A 16,773-nucleotide genomic window follows, 5' to 3' on the forward strand; every position below is an offset into this window, starting at 1 on the left:
TGAACCACAGCGTAGCACCACTGTCCATTTTTATCATTCGCTGGCAGCATTTTAGTTCATCACCAGGCTACTCCTGAAGTCATCCACTGACTCAACAAACTTGAGAACTCCCCACCATATGAAAAAAAAATAGGTTCTCCAGCGAATCTGATCAGAGAGCAGTCCTAGACAATAGGCATATATATTGTTTGCAAGTCATACTTTATCATCTGCAGACCGAATGGCTCCATTCAAATGTATACATTTCAGACGTGCTTGTGTGTGTTTTTAATAGCCTTATAGATAGTTTCATACAAAATAACAAAAAACTACGACGTTTCGATCGTCAAGATGACGAACGCTTGTGTTGTGATCGAAACGTCATAGTTTTTTGTTTTTTCTTTGAATCTATCTACGTGACTTTACCGAAAGACCCAAAGAATATGAATTCCTGCAGTCACGAAAGCTTTAAGTCAAGGCAATACCTGTCATGCTCCACACATTCTCTAGCTCGAAACCCTGCTTGCTGTACTGCCTTCTTCAGGCACCTAAATTGTGGGATGAAATGCTTGCATCACTACACCCAGTTTTATTTTTGAATATCTTTTTAGGTCGCTCAGAGGACTGAGCTGACAGTGCTGAATTCTCGGGTTCCAATTTGGGCAGACACTTGTGATTAAACTTCGTTCTCAAGTGTAGTGAATTGATGGTATCAGTACGGCCACAATGGCCACATAAAAAAAAATAATAATAAGATTTTAGTTGACACAAATTTGTATCTGCAGACTGAGAATGCAAATATTTGTGGGAAAGGGTTGCATCCTACTGTGTGGACCAGAGGTCATTTAAAGGGATCTCCGAGATAGCTCTGACAACAAAAACCGCAGGCCATTCACCAACATGGCGGCGTTGCGCTGCTCTATGAAAGATCCGAACAGTTCAAATACGTCCAAAAGTAAAGTGGTGGGTGCGGTGCTTGTCATGTGTGCAGGTGCAGTGCACTAAGCCGGGCTGTGGCAAGTGGAGGCAGCTCACACGAGAGGTGATGCTTACGACCGAGCTCGCCCAGACGTACTGCTGCGGCATGAAAGTAAATTCCGCTGTTAAGGTAAGGACGCATTCGTTAGTCATTGCCGGGTAATTGTCATCTCGATGATGAAGCTAACTACACTCTCCGTCATTTTGGAGCTTTGCTATAACATGTGCCAACCATCCTCCATGTAACATTTTCAGTACTCTGTCCATTTTAGGCTACCGTTGTACCTTTTTCTTTACATTTTACAAAACAAGGGAACATACTGTGGTGCCAACTGAGCATTTAAACCCTCTTAATTGTTGATACCTATTACCAAATCACCCGGAATTCGTCAGATCTCTGAAGCTTAGTAGACTTTAGCCTGGATAGTGTTTGTTCAGACGACTACCGTGCATAAAACAGGTGTTGTACGCTGCTACAGGACTATGTTGTCAGCAGAGGGTAGTGCAGCAAAATCCATTCTACTATTTTATACTTGATACTCTCCAACTTCACCGACCCTCACTGGCCAGCGTGGTGAAGAATAGTCCAATAACCACAAGGTGTAGTGGATGCATAAAAGGCCTGTAGATGTACGACCGTTGATATGGATGGATGTTGTTGTGGGTTTGATAACCTGTGTGGAACATTCTTTTATTTTATGATAATTGTTTTTTTACCCTTTTATCTGGCAACAAAACTGACACCTTTTTTTTTACAAGGAGTCATGTTTGCATTCACCACAATACCTGCGGTCGTAATGCAAACAAAAAACATAACTCTGATAATGTATGCACTATCCTTGAAATTGATTTGTCCACACCCGAGACAGCTTTCCTTAGAGCCTCGTCTCACATGGTGTTGGACCAGATGACACCAAAAGGCGTCTCGGGTGTGGACCAATCAATTTCAAGGAGAGTGCCAATACATTATCAGAGTTATGTTTTTTGTTTGCATTCCGACCGCAGGTATTGTGGTCAATGCAAACATGACTCCTTGTAAAAAATGTGTCAGTTTTGTTGCCAGATAAAAGGGTAAAACACCAATTATCATTGTTTTCTTCTGTTCACAGAATGAAGGTTTTGATCCATGCGCCCCGCCAGAAGACTCGGTATGTTTTACAAGCTAAGCTCAACCGTTACAAATATGAATATTCATGCATTGAACATCGAGTATAATATTTTGGTACTATTAAAACATGTTACAATTATACATTGAAATCCTTTTTATATCAAGCCACTGCTTGCTACGAAAGGTTGCTGCCTGATACAGTGAGTCAGATCATGTGTGTTGCGCAACTTGGAAAAGGTCCGTTCATGTTAGTTCTGTTTTGTACACGAGCACGTTTTGATTTGTGTTTGTTCGTTTGTGGTTGGGTGTGTGTGAGTTTGTAGGGGGGGGGGGGAGTAGTGGCATTGTAGTTAGTGCTGTGCGCTACGAAGCCTCCGACCCATGTTCGATTACCACTCGCAACCAGCACCAGTGACATCTGAACCAGTCCTGGTCTCCCCTCACTGGGGTGACGAAGGCGGTGTGGTGCTTGCGACATGACCCCTTTTTGTACCATGCTATCATTGATGTGCTAGCAGCCTTAATGGGTGCTCACTAACAGAATTTCCACAGTCTTTATCGCTTAACGGGGGATAATATACAGGAAGTCCCCCGGGTTATGGAATGGTTAGGTTCCTGAGAAATATTCAGAACCCGAATTTTACGTATGTCGGAAACTGAACAATTTTCCCCCAAAATAAAAATTTAAAAATTCCATTGCCGGAAATAGTGGTGCCTCCCCAACCGTTTACTCTCAGTACTGTATCACCCTGTTGCCCGTTTTCTATCACTATCTGTATTCTATCGCTGTACATAGGCTCTGCACTTGTTATTATTCTTTCATTTCATCGGATATCTTCTCTAACACTACACATTAAACTAAAGGAACATATACTATATACAATTGTTAATATTAATTGTTAACAGAAAGCCGTCACTTCGTGCATTCAGCTAGGCCTAGACTTCACATACACACAAACACATACACACAGTACATAATGTACAAGAAAACTAGCAATAGAAACATGGGGAAAAAAGATGTTTCTAAGCATAGAAAACAAACAATTATGTAATGGTACAAAGGGAAAATAATTACGTAAGGCTACCAAAAATGCCATTTACCTTTATCCTAGTGAAGCTCGGGCTCAGTGAAGGCGGCGTTTTGGTGGAGCGAGGCGTAAGGCGGAGCTTTTACTTCGCCCTGCACTGTTCAACCGCAGCCTCACTGCGCTGCACGATTTGTGCTTACTTAAGTAATGCAAACATTTCTGCATATTTAAAAAAAATTTACATGATTTATGGCAGCATTTCCGTAAAGTCGGATTTCCGTAAGTCGGGTCTTCCATCACCCGGGGACTGCCTTGTATGTGTGTTGTGCGTGTGTGTTTTAAGGTGGAGCAGTAGTATAGTCATGAACACACTGTGCTACGCATCCAGCGACCAGAGTTCAATTGACAGCCACGGTTAACATAATCGACCAATATCTGAACCAGTCCTGGGCCTCCTCTAGGTCTACTCGGTCTTAAATGAGTTCCTGGGGGGGCATAGCAGGCCAGATGTTGTGCTAGCCACACCACTCCGTCGTTGCCTGTCCGGCCTTTATAGGTGCCCGCTAACAGCACTTGCCACAACAACCTATAAAAAAAGGCTGTATCGGAGATCTCGTGTCTCTGTTGTGTGGCTGGCAGAGGGTGGTCGAGGTGAGCGAACCGCGCTGGTTTGCAATGCTGCTGCTGCCCCCGCTGTTGAAGGACAGCCCCGCCGCTCCCTTCCTCTCAGCCTACTACCTGGACTGCGTAGGCATGAGCCCGGCGTGCGCCGGCACGGAGCGCTCGGTGCCACGATTTACCAGCCTCGAGAACTACTCGCACACCGTGCCACACACCACAGGTGCTCATGCTCACACCACACCTCTGCTGCTGGCTATGCGAGCATTCACACAGTTGCCCACTATAGGGTCGCCACCTCTGAACTGCAAAGTAACTGGGATATATCATGGGTAGGACAGGATCCCATCATACCTGAAGTGGTGAGAACTACATGTAAGTACAGTATCTTGAGTGGTGCATTATTAGGCAACTGACAAAATCTTGGACTTTTCATGTCCTGGGATTGTCACAGATTTCTTAGAGCACATTACCTCAAAGAGAGAACTATCCCAGCATAACCTACGCAGGTGAAAAGACTAGCCCATTAACCCAGTGATGGGAAGCATATGGCCCAAAGGTCAGGAATGGCCCGTGATTTCATTTCATACAGCCCACGCCTACATGAGACCTACCATTTTGAAACACCCTGCACACAATATGTATCTGTCACTGCAAGCATCTTAGCCACACTAATCGGACACTAGAGGGTAATATTTGTGATCTGGAAATCCTGTGTTTCTGCATAAAGTATATGGAAATCGCCTGAATAGCACCTGATCTCATCAGATCTCGAAAGCCAAGCAAGCTTGAGCTTAGATAGTGCTGTAATGGGCGCTTGACATTAGTTATAGCCTTTAGGCAGTGGGACTAATGTGGATATCAGAGAGCAGTGAGAAAAATGCATTGTTGTACTGTACTTGTGTAATCCAACATCTATGCTCCACTCCTTGCCAAAAATCCTAGGTAACGTTTTCGGTGTTACCTTTAACACATTTAATAGTACCGTTTGTTGTTGGGTTGCTTGTTATTTTTGATACTTTGAACTTGTGCTCAGAAACCATTATGATGAAATGTGGTAACAAAAAAAATATAACCTCTATGATCCACGTGGCTTGGGAGAGGTCCTCATCCAGCAGCGAATTAACACAGAGCTGTACATGTCCACTATATGTTTTGTGTGCTGCCAGTGCCTGGCCTGAACCCATACTTCCAGCCCTTCTACCAGCCCAATGAGAGCGGCAAGGCCCTGTGCGTGCGGCCAGATGTCATGGAGCTGGATGAGCTGTACGAATTCCCCGAGTTCTCACGCGACCCCACCATGTACCTGGCACTGCGCAACCTCATCCTGGCGCTTTGGAACATGAACTGCAAGGTGATTCCTACGTGAATGGGTTGCCTCAACGTTGCACACTTTGCTTTGGCCAAAATTATGCACCGACTAAAATTTGATATTTCACCCAAATGATGGAATGCACGGGTTCACTTGGCCAAGAAGTGACAGAAAGAGACGTGCAAAAGGGTACACAATTATAAATACAGTAAAACGTTGGATTGCGTGTAACTTGGTCTGCGAGTGTTTTGCAAGACGAGCAAAAAATGTAAATAAATATTAATTTGATAAACGAGCGAGGTCTTGCAATACGTGTAGTACGTATACGCTTTGTCTGCCGAGCGTCACGTGATCACAACTGATATACGAGTGCTTTGATATACAAGTTCTTTGGATCACAAACGTGTTTCCGGAAGGAATTATGCTCGCAATCCAAGGTTTTACTGTACCTAAACATGGTCTATGACCAAGTACCTGCAATGCGCTCAAACTCATCGGCTCCGAAGCTAAGCATGGTTGAGCCTTGATAATGCTTGCATGGGCGACTAGCAAGTATAACACAGGCAGTACAAAAAATGTCATTGTACTGTATTCTGCACCAAGAAGGGGAATGAGCAACCTACCGCTGAGAAAAGGTTGACTGGAGGGTTTGATAGAAGGCCTTGGTTGCTGGAGCGGAGAATGCGTGGAGGAGAATAAAGTGAGATGAGATGGGAGAGGTGGGCTAGCGCGTGGATTAGAGTGAGATGAATGAGGAGAGTTGGGTAGTGGCGAGTTCATAAAGCATCTTGACGATGGGTGAGTGCAGTCTTAACATTTATCTGGGATTGTATTGGGAGCCAGTGGAGGGGTTTGGAGTAATGGTTTTAATGTGTGTTGTGTGCTTGCTCCCTCTGTGCACGCAGGAGTTCCTGACGGTGCAGAAGTGCATGCAGCACCTACTGGTACGGGGCCTGATTCGTGTGCGCTGCATGCAGGAGCTGGAGGGCATCCTTCACTTCGCCATGCGCAAGGGCCTCATCAACACGGGGTTGCTCTCTGCACACCCGGGACGCCCGCTCTTACCGTTACACTACCGCAAGGCAGGCACACCCTCCATATGGTCATCACTCTCGCTATCATCATGGGACCTCCTTTGTCAGGACCAAAATATGATAATAGGGTATTTCCCCTTTTTTTCTGGCAACAAAACAGGTGTGTTGAGATGTTAAAACGCCAAACAGAAACCTTTTACAAGGAATCATGTATGCATTAACCACAATGCTTGTGGTCAGAATGCAAACAGTAAACATACTCTGATAATATATGCATTGTCCTTGAAACTTATTTTTGTTTGCATTCTCACCACAAGCATTGCGGTTAATGCAGACATGATTCCTTGTAAAAGGTTTCAGTTTGGTGTTTTAACATCTTAACACATCTTGTTTTATATATATATTTTATTATTTTATTGTTTCCCTTCAACGTGACTTTGCCGAAAGAGCTAAGAATATCTTAACACCTGTTTTGTTGCCAGAAAAAAGGGGAAAAACCTATTATCACCCTCACTATCATCAGCATCGTTATCACCTTTGTCAATTATCATCATCATCCCCCTCATCATCATCGTCACATACATCATCATCTCCGCTGCCATTTTTTTAATCACTTATTGCACCGTCATCAGTGACACCGATAAAATAATCATCGTACAATTTTTTTTTGTTATTTTAGCACTTCTCATAAGCAATGGGTGGTGTTCATATCCGTTTGTGGTCCTGATGGTGCTCATGGCAAGTAGTGGAAATTACTGGTATTTATGGTGGGATAACTTAACACACTGCCCTATGAACCGGCAACCCGTGTTTGATTCCCGGCTACAGCTATCGCCAGCATCCTACCCCCTTGCCGAATGTAGGGAGGTATCTGTCCACCAGTCGATTGACAAAAGGTGGCAAATTATTCAATCTTTTTATTATTATAATGGTATCAATTTGTCTTTTCATAACGCAACTACCCTTCTTTGATCCTCGTTGGGATTTAAACTCATGCCATCAAGCCCGGGAGGCTGTTCCTCTTAACAATTGAGCTTTTTCACAGCTCAGCGACTTCAGCTACAGTATATAACGTCGTATTTGTGTGCGCATCCTTCAGTGTTGCCTTTGTGTGATGAACATAATTTTGCTATGTATGTTACGTTGTACAGAATTCCGTGGTGGTTATAGGAGCCGGTCCGGCAGGCCTTGCCGCTGCTCGGCAGCTTCATAACTTCGGCCTCAAGGTAAAAGCGATTGCTTTGGATCATGGGTTTTTTTATCTTTGGACAGGTTTCTTCAGTTAGCCGCCTGAGGGCCACATCTGGCCCATGGGCTCTTTGAATGGCCCGCCAAGCTAAGGCTTGGCCGAGAGCTACGGCTCGCCGAGATATGAAGAAAAGGTATATAAAAATTAGAGATCAGCAAAATACAGAGCTAGAGCTGTAGACAAGAGATAAACATAAGTGAGTTGATAGTGAGATAAACAAGAGGAAGGTGAAAGACCCAATAATAAGAACAAAAGAGCGGCCGTATGGACAGATATTTTAACATCACGACACCTCGTGACATAGCGCTCGTACACGTGACACTAATTTGATTATGGGGCTCGCCAAAACATTTTTGTTGAACCCTGTCCTAGGGGCATAATCTTAGACCCAGACTAGCTGTTATGAGTTCATTAATGCTATAAAACTCCTCTGTTGCTGTGTATAGGCCTTCACAGTCCATGTCAAGAGTCCATAGAGCAGTCCCAAACGACCCATGTAATGTATTGCTTTGTTGGTGGTGTTGGAGAGAAGATAAATAAATGTAAAGGACCGTCTGCGTTTGTCCGTGTGCAACCAGGTGATTGTGCTTGAGGCCCGAGAGAGGATAGGGGGGCGCGTGTGGGACGACCGCTCGCTGGGGGGCACTACCGTCGGACGGGGGGCCCAGATTGTCAACGGCTGTGTCAATAACCCGATCAGCCTCATGTGTGAACAGGTGAGGGGCGGGGAGTGGGTGTGGAGATAGATCAGCAGAAACAATAGTTGTGAGAGAAAAACCTTATTTGCTTAAATGTGTTGCTGTTTCTCAGAACGTTTTGATACGTGAACGCATCTAAATTTATATGTTAATCACGAATGTAAAGGAATCACAATAAAAATGTATAATTGGTGTCTAAATTACGCACTTCAAAGTAATTTGTCATTTGTCATTAAATTAAACACGTGGTTCATGAGTTGATATCGCAGTATTATGCCAACAATTTGTGATTTTATTGTATTTTTTCCATGCACTGCATTCTAATATATCAACATTGAGTTTCCAGCTGTTCGCTATGGATAGTGGCATCTTAACGACATGTCAATTCATTGAGATTCATGTACATGTATATCACTTTAGACTGCATTGGTTCATATCACCATAAGTTATGCATGCACCGCAAGGGCAAGAACGTAATTGGTCTGTAAATCAATTCCTCAAACCGTGATCCCAGTTCATGACATCATAAAATCATGCCCCTGAATTGTGACAGTTCATCGCATTGTGGAGGGGGTGAATCGTTACTAGGCTAATGGATTGAATTGAGTGTCCGTTTATATCAGGAGCGGGAAATCTACAGCAAGCGACTTGATTTTTTATGCGTCCTCTGGCCACATGCGACGTCCCAATTTCAAAACGGCCTGCAAATGATATTTATTCATCAATTGTGCAAGCATTTTAGCTGCACTATTCCAGTACAGGAGGGGAATATTTTACACGTGGCAGCACTGTATTTCTCAATTTAGCCCACTTGGTAACGGTGTGCCCCAATATTTTTTTACATGTTATTATTGCATAAGGCTAAGGTGTGTTATTATTGCATAGGGCTAAGGTGTGTTATTATTGCATAAGGCTAAGGTGTGTTATTATTGCATAAGGCTAAGATGTGTTATTATTGCATAAGGCTAAGGTGTCTTATTGCATAAGGCTAAGGTGTGTTATTATTGCATAAGGCTAAGGTGTGTTATTATTGCATGAGGCTAAGATGTCTTATTATTGCATAAGGCTAAGGTGTGTTATAAATGCATAAGGCTAAGGTGTCTTATTATTGCATAAGGCTAAGGTGTGTTATTATTGCATACGGCTAAGGTGTGTTATTATTGCATAAGGCTAAGGTGTGTTATTATTGCATAAGGCTAAGGTGTGTATTAATACGAGGCCTGACAAACCTCTCTTAAAGCCGTATTCGGCCCTAAGTAATGCTCGTGTGAGCGCTGTCATCGCGATAATGCTCGGTGGAGGGGGGGGGGGGGGAATGGTTACGATATCCCGACCTGTGCCGCCCGGAAGCTGGGCATTCGCATGCACGTTCTGGGCGAGGCGTGCGAGCTGCTGGACGAGAGCGGCCGCGTCACCGACCCAGCGCTGGACAAGCGCATGGACTTCCACTTTAACGCTCTCCTCGACATCATCGCACAGTGGCGCACCACCACGGAGCCCGCTCACGACGTCTCGCTGGGAGGTGCGTGTGCAAGCGTGCGTTCAAGTGTGTGTTCATGTTTGGGTGGGGGGGGTGGGGTGTGTATATGCGCGCACGTGCGATCGTGTAGTGGTTAGCGCGCTGCACGACAAACCCGGTGAGGCTGGTTTGATTCCCGCTTATGGCCACCACCAGTGACGATTATCTGAACCGGTTCTGGGCCTCTACTAAGTCGAATTTCACCTCAAATAGGTACCTGGTTCGATGTTTATACATCGCCACTCGGGAGACAAAGGTGGCCCGGCGTGGTGCTTACCACCCACCTCCTCATGTGCCGTGCTGAACTTTATAGGTGCACGCTAATCACACTTGCCTCAACAGTCTTGTGAAGGATGCACGGAGGATCTTTATATTTGTGTACGTGAGCAGAAAAGATGGAGGAGCTGACTCACGCGTTCCGCAAGGAGTCGGGGCTCTCGTTTGGGGAGCTCGAAGAGAAGCTGCTGCAGTTCCACCTGGCTAACCTGGAGTACGCATGCGGAGCCAACCTACGCCAGGTGCACAGTGCCGTGTTGTTGAAGGCTGTGGCACTTTGTGTGTCTTGGTACATATGTGTGTGTGTGTATTCACGTGTACATACGTATGTATGTTGAAAATCTTTCGCACCGTACGTAACCAACCGAGCTAATCGGAGGTGCAGAAGTGCACACGTGTGTACACATACATACACACATTTGCTTGTAGCAGTACCTTCTCCAAGTCTGTGCGTCTAAACGGACTGTCTCTATCGATGTGTGTATGTATGTGTGCATATGTGGTTTTGTGGTAAGTAAATTGAAGGTGGAGGGGTTACCAGCCCATTGGCCACTTTGGTGGCTACGAGCACCATGAGGGGAACAGCCGTTTGGAATTGGCCTTCCCCGCATGGCATTGCTCACGTCCGCCACCACTGAGGAGGTGTAGGGGGTTGTTTTTGCTGGACTGGTATAAGCGCCATGGTGGCGTTACCGCCACTTAGTGACGAATGGTGGTTGTTGGTGTTGTACATATGTACACGTGCTTATACTTCGATTCCCTCTCACAACCAACACCAGTGACGATTGTCTGAACCAGACCTGGGCCTCCCCTAGTGTCTACGCTTGCGTACATGTGCATTTGTACTCTTTGGTTCTATTCGGTAAAGTCACGTAGGTAAAAAATTAAAACAACAAAAATCACGACGTTTCGGCCACAACACAAGCGGCCTTCACCTGATGAAGGCCGCTTTAATTTTTTACCTACGTGACTTTACCGAATAGAACCAAAGAGTATGGATCCTTGCAGTCACGAAAGCTTCAAATCTAGAATGTGCATTTGTGTTTGCGTACGTGTGCTTGTAGGAGCACAATCCCCAACAATGTCTAAACAAGGCTGTCTTTTTGATTTAAAGCTTTCGTGACTGCAGTAATTCATATTCTTAGTATTTTCGGTAAAGTCACATTGAAGAGAAACAACAAAATAATAAAATATATATAAAACAATAAAAATTCTCACGACGTTTCGACCATAACTCAAACGTGTGTTGGTTTGCATTATGCAAACCAACAACCTGAAGATGACCGTTTGAGTTATGGTCGAAACGTCGTGAGAATTTTTATTGTTATATATATTTTATTATTTTGTTGTTTCTCTTCAACGTGACTTTACCGAAAATACTAAGAAGAAGGCTGTCTTTGTCTTTGCGCATACGTCTGTGCAATGTGCCTGTGGCAGCGCTTTCACCACGAGTCCGCAGAGCTGAACGGGGGAATCGTTGTCACTGTGTGCCCAGGTATCCGCACGCTCTTGGGACCATAATGAGTTCTTTGCTCAGTTTGCCGGAGACCACACCCTGTTGACGGCCGGGTACTCTACCATCCTACACCGCTTGGCCGAGGGCCTGGACGTTCGGCTACACACCCCCGTACGTATGACCCCCTCTCCCCCCCCACACACGGTTGTCGGTCATGGGGATTCTTTGACAATTATTCACCACACTGGTCAGTGCGTTCTGGTGAAGGTAGACTGCAGGACCATTTCACATATCACACCTCACTGATTACAGCTGTGGTCAGGAATTGAACTTGCGTTATACCGGGTTGGTAGTGCAGTGTGCTACCTCTCCTCCACCACTTCCCAACTTGACAGATTTGTTAATCTTAAGTGAAAGTTCTACAAGAGAGTATCTACTCGAGTGAGAATACCACACGATACCGGGTGGCCAACATCATGCTCGACCACTTTTGTGTTTCCTGTGCTGATGTTTACATGCCACACAGAGTACTCGGAGGAGACTCAAGACTGGTTTCACATGCCACTTCTAGCCTTTTTTTATTATGGCAAGGAATAAAACTCAGGTTTACCAGGACTGTAGCACAGTGTGTAAAACGCTGCAACACCGCTGCATCGCTGCCACCACTTCTCTTTGCACACCAAACACATAGCACAACGACACAAAGATCCCCCGTATAGCCAACACTGGCTTTTAAGCCAAGTGCCATTAATCAGCACCTATGAAAGGCAGCATGGCTCAGGAGGGGTAGTATGGCCAGAACCACCTGCAGCTTCCTTTTCACAGTGCTAATGTGTACACATCACACCAGATACTCATTTGAGGGTGAGTCGACCTCGGGGAGGCACAGGGAGTAGGATAAATGGTAGCAATCGCCACTGATTTTAGCTGTGGCTGGGGATCAAACTGGTGCTGCTGGGTTTGTATCGGAGTAAGGTAAGCACTAAGCTACTATTATCTGAACCGGTCCCGGGCCTCCCTTAGGTCGACTCGGCCCCAAAATGAGTACCTAGTGCAGTGTGTAAATATCGCCACTAGGGAGGAAAAGGCGGCCGGCCGTGGTGCTGGCCACCCACCCCCTCATGTGCTGTCCCGGCCTTCATAGGTGCTCGCTAACAGCACTTGCCCCAGCAGTCTGTTAAGGCTATACTGGGGATCTTTGTCATTGTATATCTGCCAAAACCAGTGACTATTATCTGAACCAGTTCTGGGCCTCCCCTAGGTCGACTCAGCCTCAAATGAGTACCTAGTGCGATGTCTAAACATTGCGACTAGGGAGACAAAGGTGGCCGGGCATGGTGCTGGTCACCCTCCCCTTCGTGTGCCGTTCCGGCCTTTATAGGTGCTCGCTAACAGCACTTGCCCCAACAGTATGTTACAGGCTATATGGGTGATCTTTGTCTTTTCTTGTTTTATCTGCAGGTAAAACGAGTGGACTACTCGGGGGAATGTGTGAAGGTGCATACAGCTACAGGGATGACCTACATTGCTGATAAGGTCAGGCGACATTCACACTGCATCTAAATTGCTTCTGCATGGGTCATTAGAACCTGGTTCAATAGAAGCCAATGAGCCTGTAGGTGCAAACTTCCTCTTACGAGGGAGACTGTGGGAAATGCAGACAGGCACACAGCCACAAAATTAAAAAGGTATGAAACTGATATACATGTATAAATTACATGAATGCTACTTCAATCAGGTTTAGAAAAATATGTTAGTTATTTTTTAGCCTTTTGTTAGTCCACAGCTTGATGAAGCCCCCCGCATGGCTATGTGGTGAGCAGTAGAGGACTGTTCATAAATATTCATGGTTCTGTACTTCTATGCTTGTACATCTGCTTCCCTCTTTTACCAACCTGCACTGACCCAGCATGGTAAAGAATGGACCCTTATCCAGCAGTGAACTGACAAAAGAGCTGTACATTTGTCTGTACAGTAAAATCTTGGATTGCGAGTAACTTGGTCTGCGAGTGTTTTGCAAGACGAGCAAAATTTTCAAATAAATATTAATTTGATAAACGAGCGAGGTCTTGCAATATGAGTAGAACGTATACGCTTTGTCTGCTGAACGTCACGTCATCACAACTGATATACGAGTGCTTTGATATACGAGTGCTTTGGAGTACAAACACGTTTCCGTAACGAATTATGCTCGCAATCCAAGGTTTTACTGCATAATAAAATTTGAATGAAATCTCAAAATGCAATGGAGACTACCACAGTTGGCAGTTTATCTGCATCTGAAAGCAATTACACCGATGGTGTGATCGTGTGATCGTGTGGTGGTGGATGCTGTGAAAGTGCGGCGTGTGCTACTGTAATGGTGTATTACCACGGTGCTGCTCCCAGGTACTGGTGACAATCCCACTGGCGCTCATGCAGCTGGGAGTGCTGGAGTTTTGTCCTCCACTTCCTGAGCGCAAGATCAAGGCCCTGCAGAGTCTGGGCGCCGGTCTCATCGAGAAGGTAATGCGTATACACACACACACGTGGCACATTTTCCTTCGAAGTCGGTATAAGGCTTGTGGGATCTTTTGACGAGGACGCGAGCTGTTTTGTTAGTCTTGAGTGTCACGGAGTGGCACAGTGAGCGAGCGAATGAATGCAATAGCACGCTTGGCTTTCCACACACAGATCGGGCTGCAGTTCCCGTTCCGTTTCTGGGAGCACAAGATCCGCGGAGCCGACTATTTTGGACACCTTCCACCGAGCCATGACCGCAGGGGTCTCTTTGGGGTCTTCTACGACATGGATCCCAAGGTAGGCCTTGCCTTAACCCCTCCCTGTCCTCTCTGGCTTTCTCTACTTCTTGCCCTCCTCGCATCTATTCACGCCTCCCATCTTTCCAACGTTGACGTCATATCACTTTCTCAACAACTGATTTTCTCACAGCCTTTGACCCTCCCTCCTAACTATTGTAATTCCTTTATCGATTTCCTCTATTTTTGTGTGTCCCCATAGGGGTGTGTGTGCAGTCTGGCAAAACAACCCCCTACCTCCTCGCGGTGCCGGACGGGCAACTCTGCCGTGGACAGTGCTGTGGGGGGAGGGCCAATTCCGATTGGCCTCTCCCCTCATGGCGTCTGTGACCACCACAGGGGCTAAACGGGGGCTCTGGACGAGTGCGAGGGGCTGGTAACCCCTCCACCTTCAAAAATTTACCACGAAACCACGAATTAAAAATGTAACAAATAAGCTTGTGCCGGAGGCCCCGGGGGGATAGGCGTCTATGGCGTCTCCTGGCCAAACCCCAATTGGCGGAGCCAGGAGATTGAATCTCTACTCTCGGGGCTCCTCCAGAAACAACGAAAAGCCACTTCGTGTGGCCACGTGGAATGTTCGAACGCTCACTGCGGAGGAGAGGCTGCCACTCCTCTGTCGGGAGCTGGACCGGTACCGCCTGGATCTCTGGCATTCAGGAGGTCCGGTGGACCGGTTCTGGCTCCTGCCACCATGAGGGGTGGACAGTCCTCTACTCGGGGCAGCAGACTGCCAAACATCAGGGTGTGGCTCTTCTTTTGAACAAAAGAATGAAGGGGGCGTGGGAGCATGGTGGTGAGGTGTGGGAAGCTGTAAGCCCCAGGCTCCTTTGGGCTCGCCTTCCCATCAACCAGAGGCGAGGAGTGGTGGTTGTGGTTACTTATGCTCCCACCGAAGACAAACATCCGTGGAGGGATGCAGGCAAAGCCGTTGAGTCAGATGCCTTCTATGACCTGTCACAGGTGCTGGCTAAAGTGGCCCCTTGGGATAGAGTCATCTTGTTGGGTGACTTCAATGCCCGAGTTGGTCATGATGCTGGCACTTGGTCTGGAGTGATTGGAGGGCATGGGCCAGATCAGCTCAATAACAACGGTAGGAGGCTGCTAGATTTTTGTGCAGCCCATGGGCTTGTAATTACCAACACGCTGTTCCGGCATCGGCGCATCCACACAACATCATGGATGCATGCCGGGTCCAAGCAAGAACATTTGCTGGACTACATAGTGACGGACCAGCGGATGCGAGCCCATGTCCTTGACACCAGGACCTACCGTGGAGCTGATCTGCCCTCTGACCATCGACTTGTCATCTGTAAGATGCGCCTGCCATTCTTCCACTCCGGTGGTGGGTGTACACCCAGGACCCCATTCCAACCTAAAGTGGCCTGGTCTCAGTTATCTGATGAAAGTTGCAAGCGAGAATTTCATCATCGCTTGCGGTTGGGGTTGGCATCGTCCCCCACTCCTCCTGATGTCGAGGGTAAATGGGAGAGGTTTAGGACTGTGACTCATGCAGCTGCATTGGCTGCTTTGGGTACGCGGTCCAGACCTCCCCAGAGACCCTGGTTGACAGAGTAGGTGTTCAGGATAGTTGAGAAAAAGCGAGAGGCCCACTGTCATCGGCTACAGAATCCCACGTCAGAGAATGAGGAGGCTTACCGCAGCCTTCGCTCGGAGGTTCGGAGAGCTGTGAGGCGCTGCAAGGATGGGTGGTGGTCGCGGGTTGCTGAGGAGAGATCACAAATCTCTATTTAACTCCATCAAAAAAGTAACCTGCAGCGCCACACCTATTACCATCATTAGGGGACAAAACGGTGATCCAATCTCTGACCCCCAGGAACAGGTTTGCAGATTTGCTGAGCATTTCTGTGAGGTCAGGAAAACATCGTGGCACAAAGTGGGGATGACCCTGCTGAGGCTGGGGTGCCTCAAATATTGGAAGAAGTCACCCCCTGTGAGTGGCTGGCTGAGGTGCCATCTGTTGAGGAAGTACTGAAGGCGATCCAGAGTCTGAGACCAGGAAAGGCACCAGGCAGAGATGATCTCCCAAGCGAAATGCTGAGGGAGGGTGGCGTTTGTGCACAGACTGCCCTATATGACATCATAACAACAGTCTGGACCACTGGACGGATTCCGCAGGATTGGAAGGATGCCCTGGTGATCCCCCTCTTTAAGAAGGGGGACCGCACAGACTGTAACAACTACAGGGGCATCTCACTCCTTAGTGTGCTGGGAAAGGTCCTGGCAAGGATTATTCAACATCGCCTTGCCAGGCACGCTGAGGAGAGGCTTGCAGAGCCCCAATGCGGTTTCAGGAAAGGGCGGTCCAGCACAGATGCCATATTTTCTGTCCGTCTGCTACAGCAGAGGTGTAGGGAATTCCAGTAAGACCTACATCTCTGCTTTATTGACCTTGTCAAGGCCTATGATACCATCAGTAGGCCTGGGCTCTGGGTTGTTCTTCGTGCTTTTGGAGTACCTGACCCTCTGCTCACGATCATTAAGGACGTTCATGATGGTGAGCGGGCCCGGGTAAAACTACGTGGCCGGGAGTCAGAGCCATTCCCTGTACACCTTGGGGTGCGACAGGGATGTCCTCTGGCTCCCACATTATTTAACATCTATTTTGACCACGTAGTTCGTGAAGCCTTCAATAGCTGTACCGGGGGAATCTCCATATGGTACAGATATAATGGGAGGCTGATAGATGCCCGGGTGCG

General features: G+C 46.8%; 1 protein-coding gene across 6 annotated transcripts in view; it reads left to right on the top strand.

Annotated features, from left to right (window-relative positions):
* The window catches only part of KDM1B (lysine demethylase 1B), a 44,328-nt gene that overhangs the window by 7,385 nt on the left and 20,170 nt on the right, over nt 1-16,773 (top strand). For all 6 annotated transcript variants that reach the window (XM_076073774.1, XM_076073775.1, XM_032970461.2 and 3 more), the window contains exons 7-19: nt 971-1,087; nt 2,067-2,105; nt 3,733-3,934; nt 4,881-5,065; nt 5,929-6,105; nt 7,209-7,283; nt 7,885-8,022; nt 9,355-9,526; nt 9,914-10,041; nt 11,295-11,426; nt 12,717-12,791; nt 13,644-13,760; nt 13,929-14,054. In XM_076073774.1, coding sequence (XP_075929889.1) covers nt 971-1,087; nt 2,067-2,105; nt 3,733-3,934; nt 4,881-5,065; nt 5,929-6,105; nt 7,209-7,283; nt 7,885-8,022; nt 9,355-9,526; nt 9,914-10,041; nt 11,295-11,426; nt 12,717-12,791; nt 13,644-13,760; nt 13,929-14,054 — 1,683 coding nt within the window. The remainder of the gene's footprint in view (nt 1-970; nt 1,088-2,066; nt 2,106-3,732; nt 3,935-4,880; nt 5,066-5,928; nt 6,106-7,208; nt 7,284-7,884; nt 8,023-9,354; nt 9,527-9,913; nt 10,042-11,294; nt 11,427-12,716; nt 12,792-13,643; nt 13,761-13,928; nt 14,055-16,773) is intronic.

Source organism: Petromyzon marinus, chromosome 43, assembly GCF_048934315.1.
Source record: "Petromyzon marinus isolate PM22_M1 ecotype Great Lakes invasive population chromosome 43, UKy_Petmar_22M1.pri1.0, whole genome shotgun sequence".
NCBI lineage: Eukaryota > Metazoa > Chordata > Hyperoartia > Petromyzontiformes > Petromyzontidae > Petromyzon > Petromyzon marinus.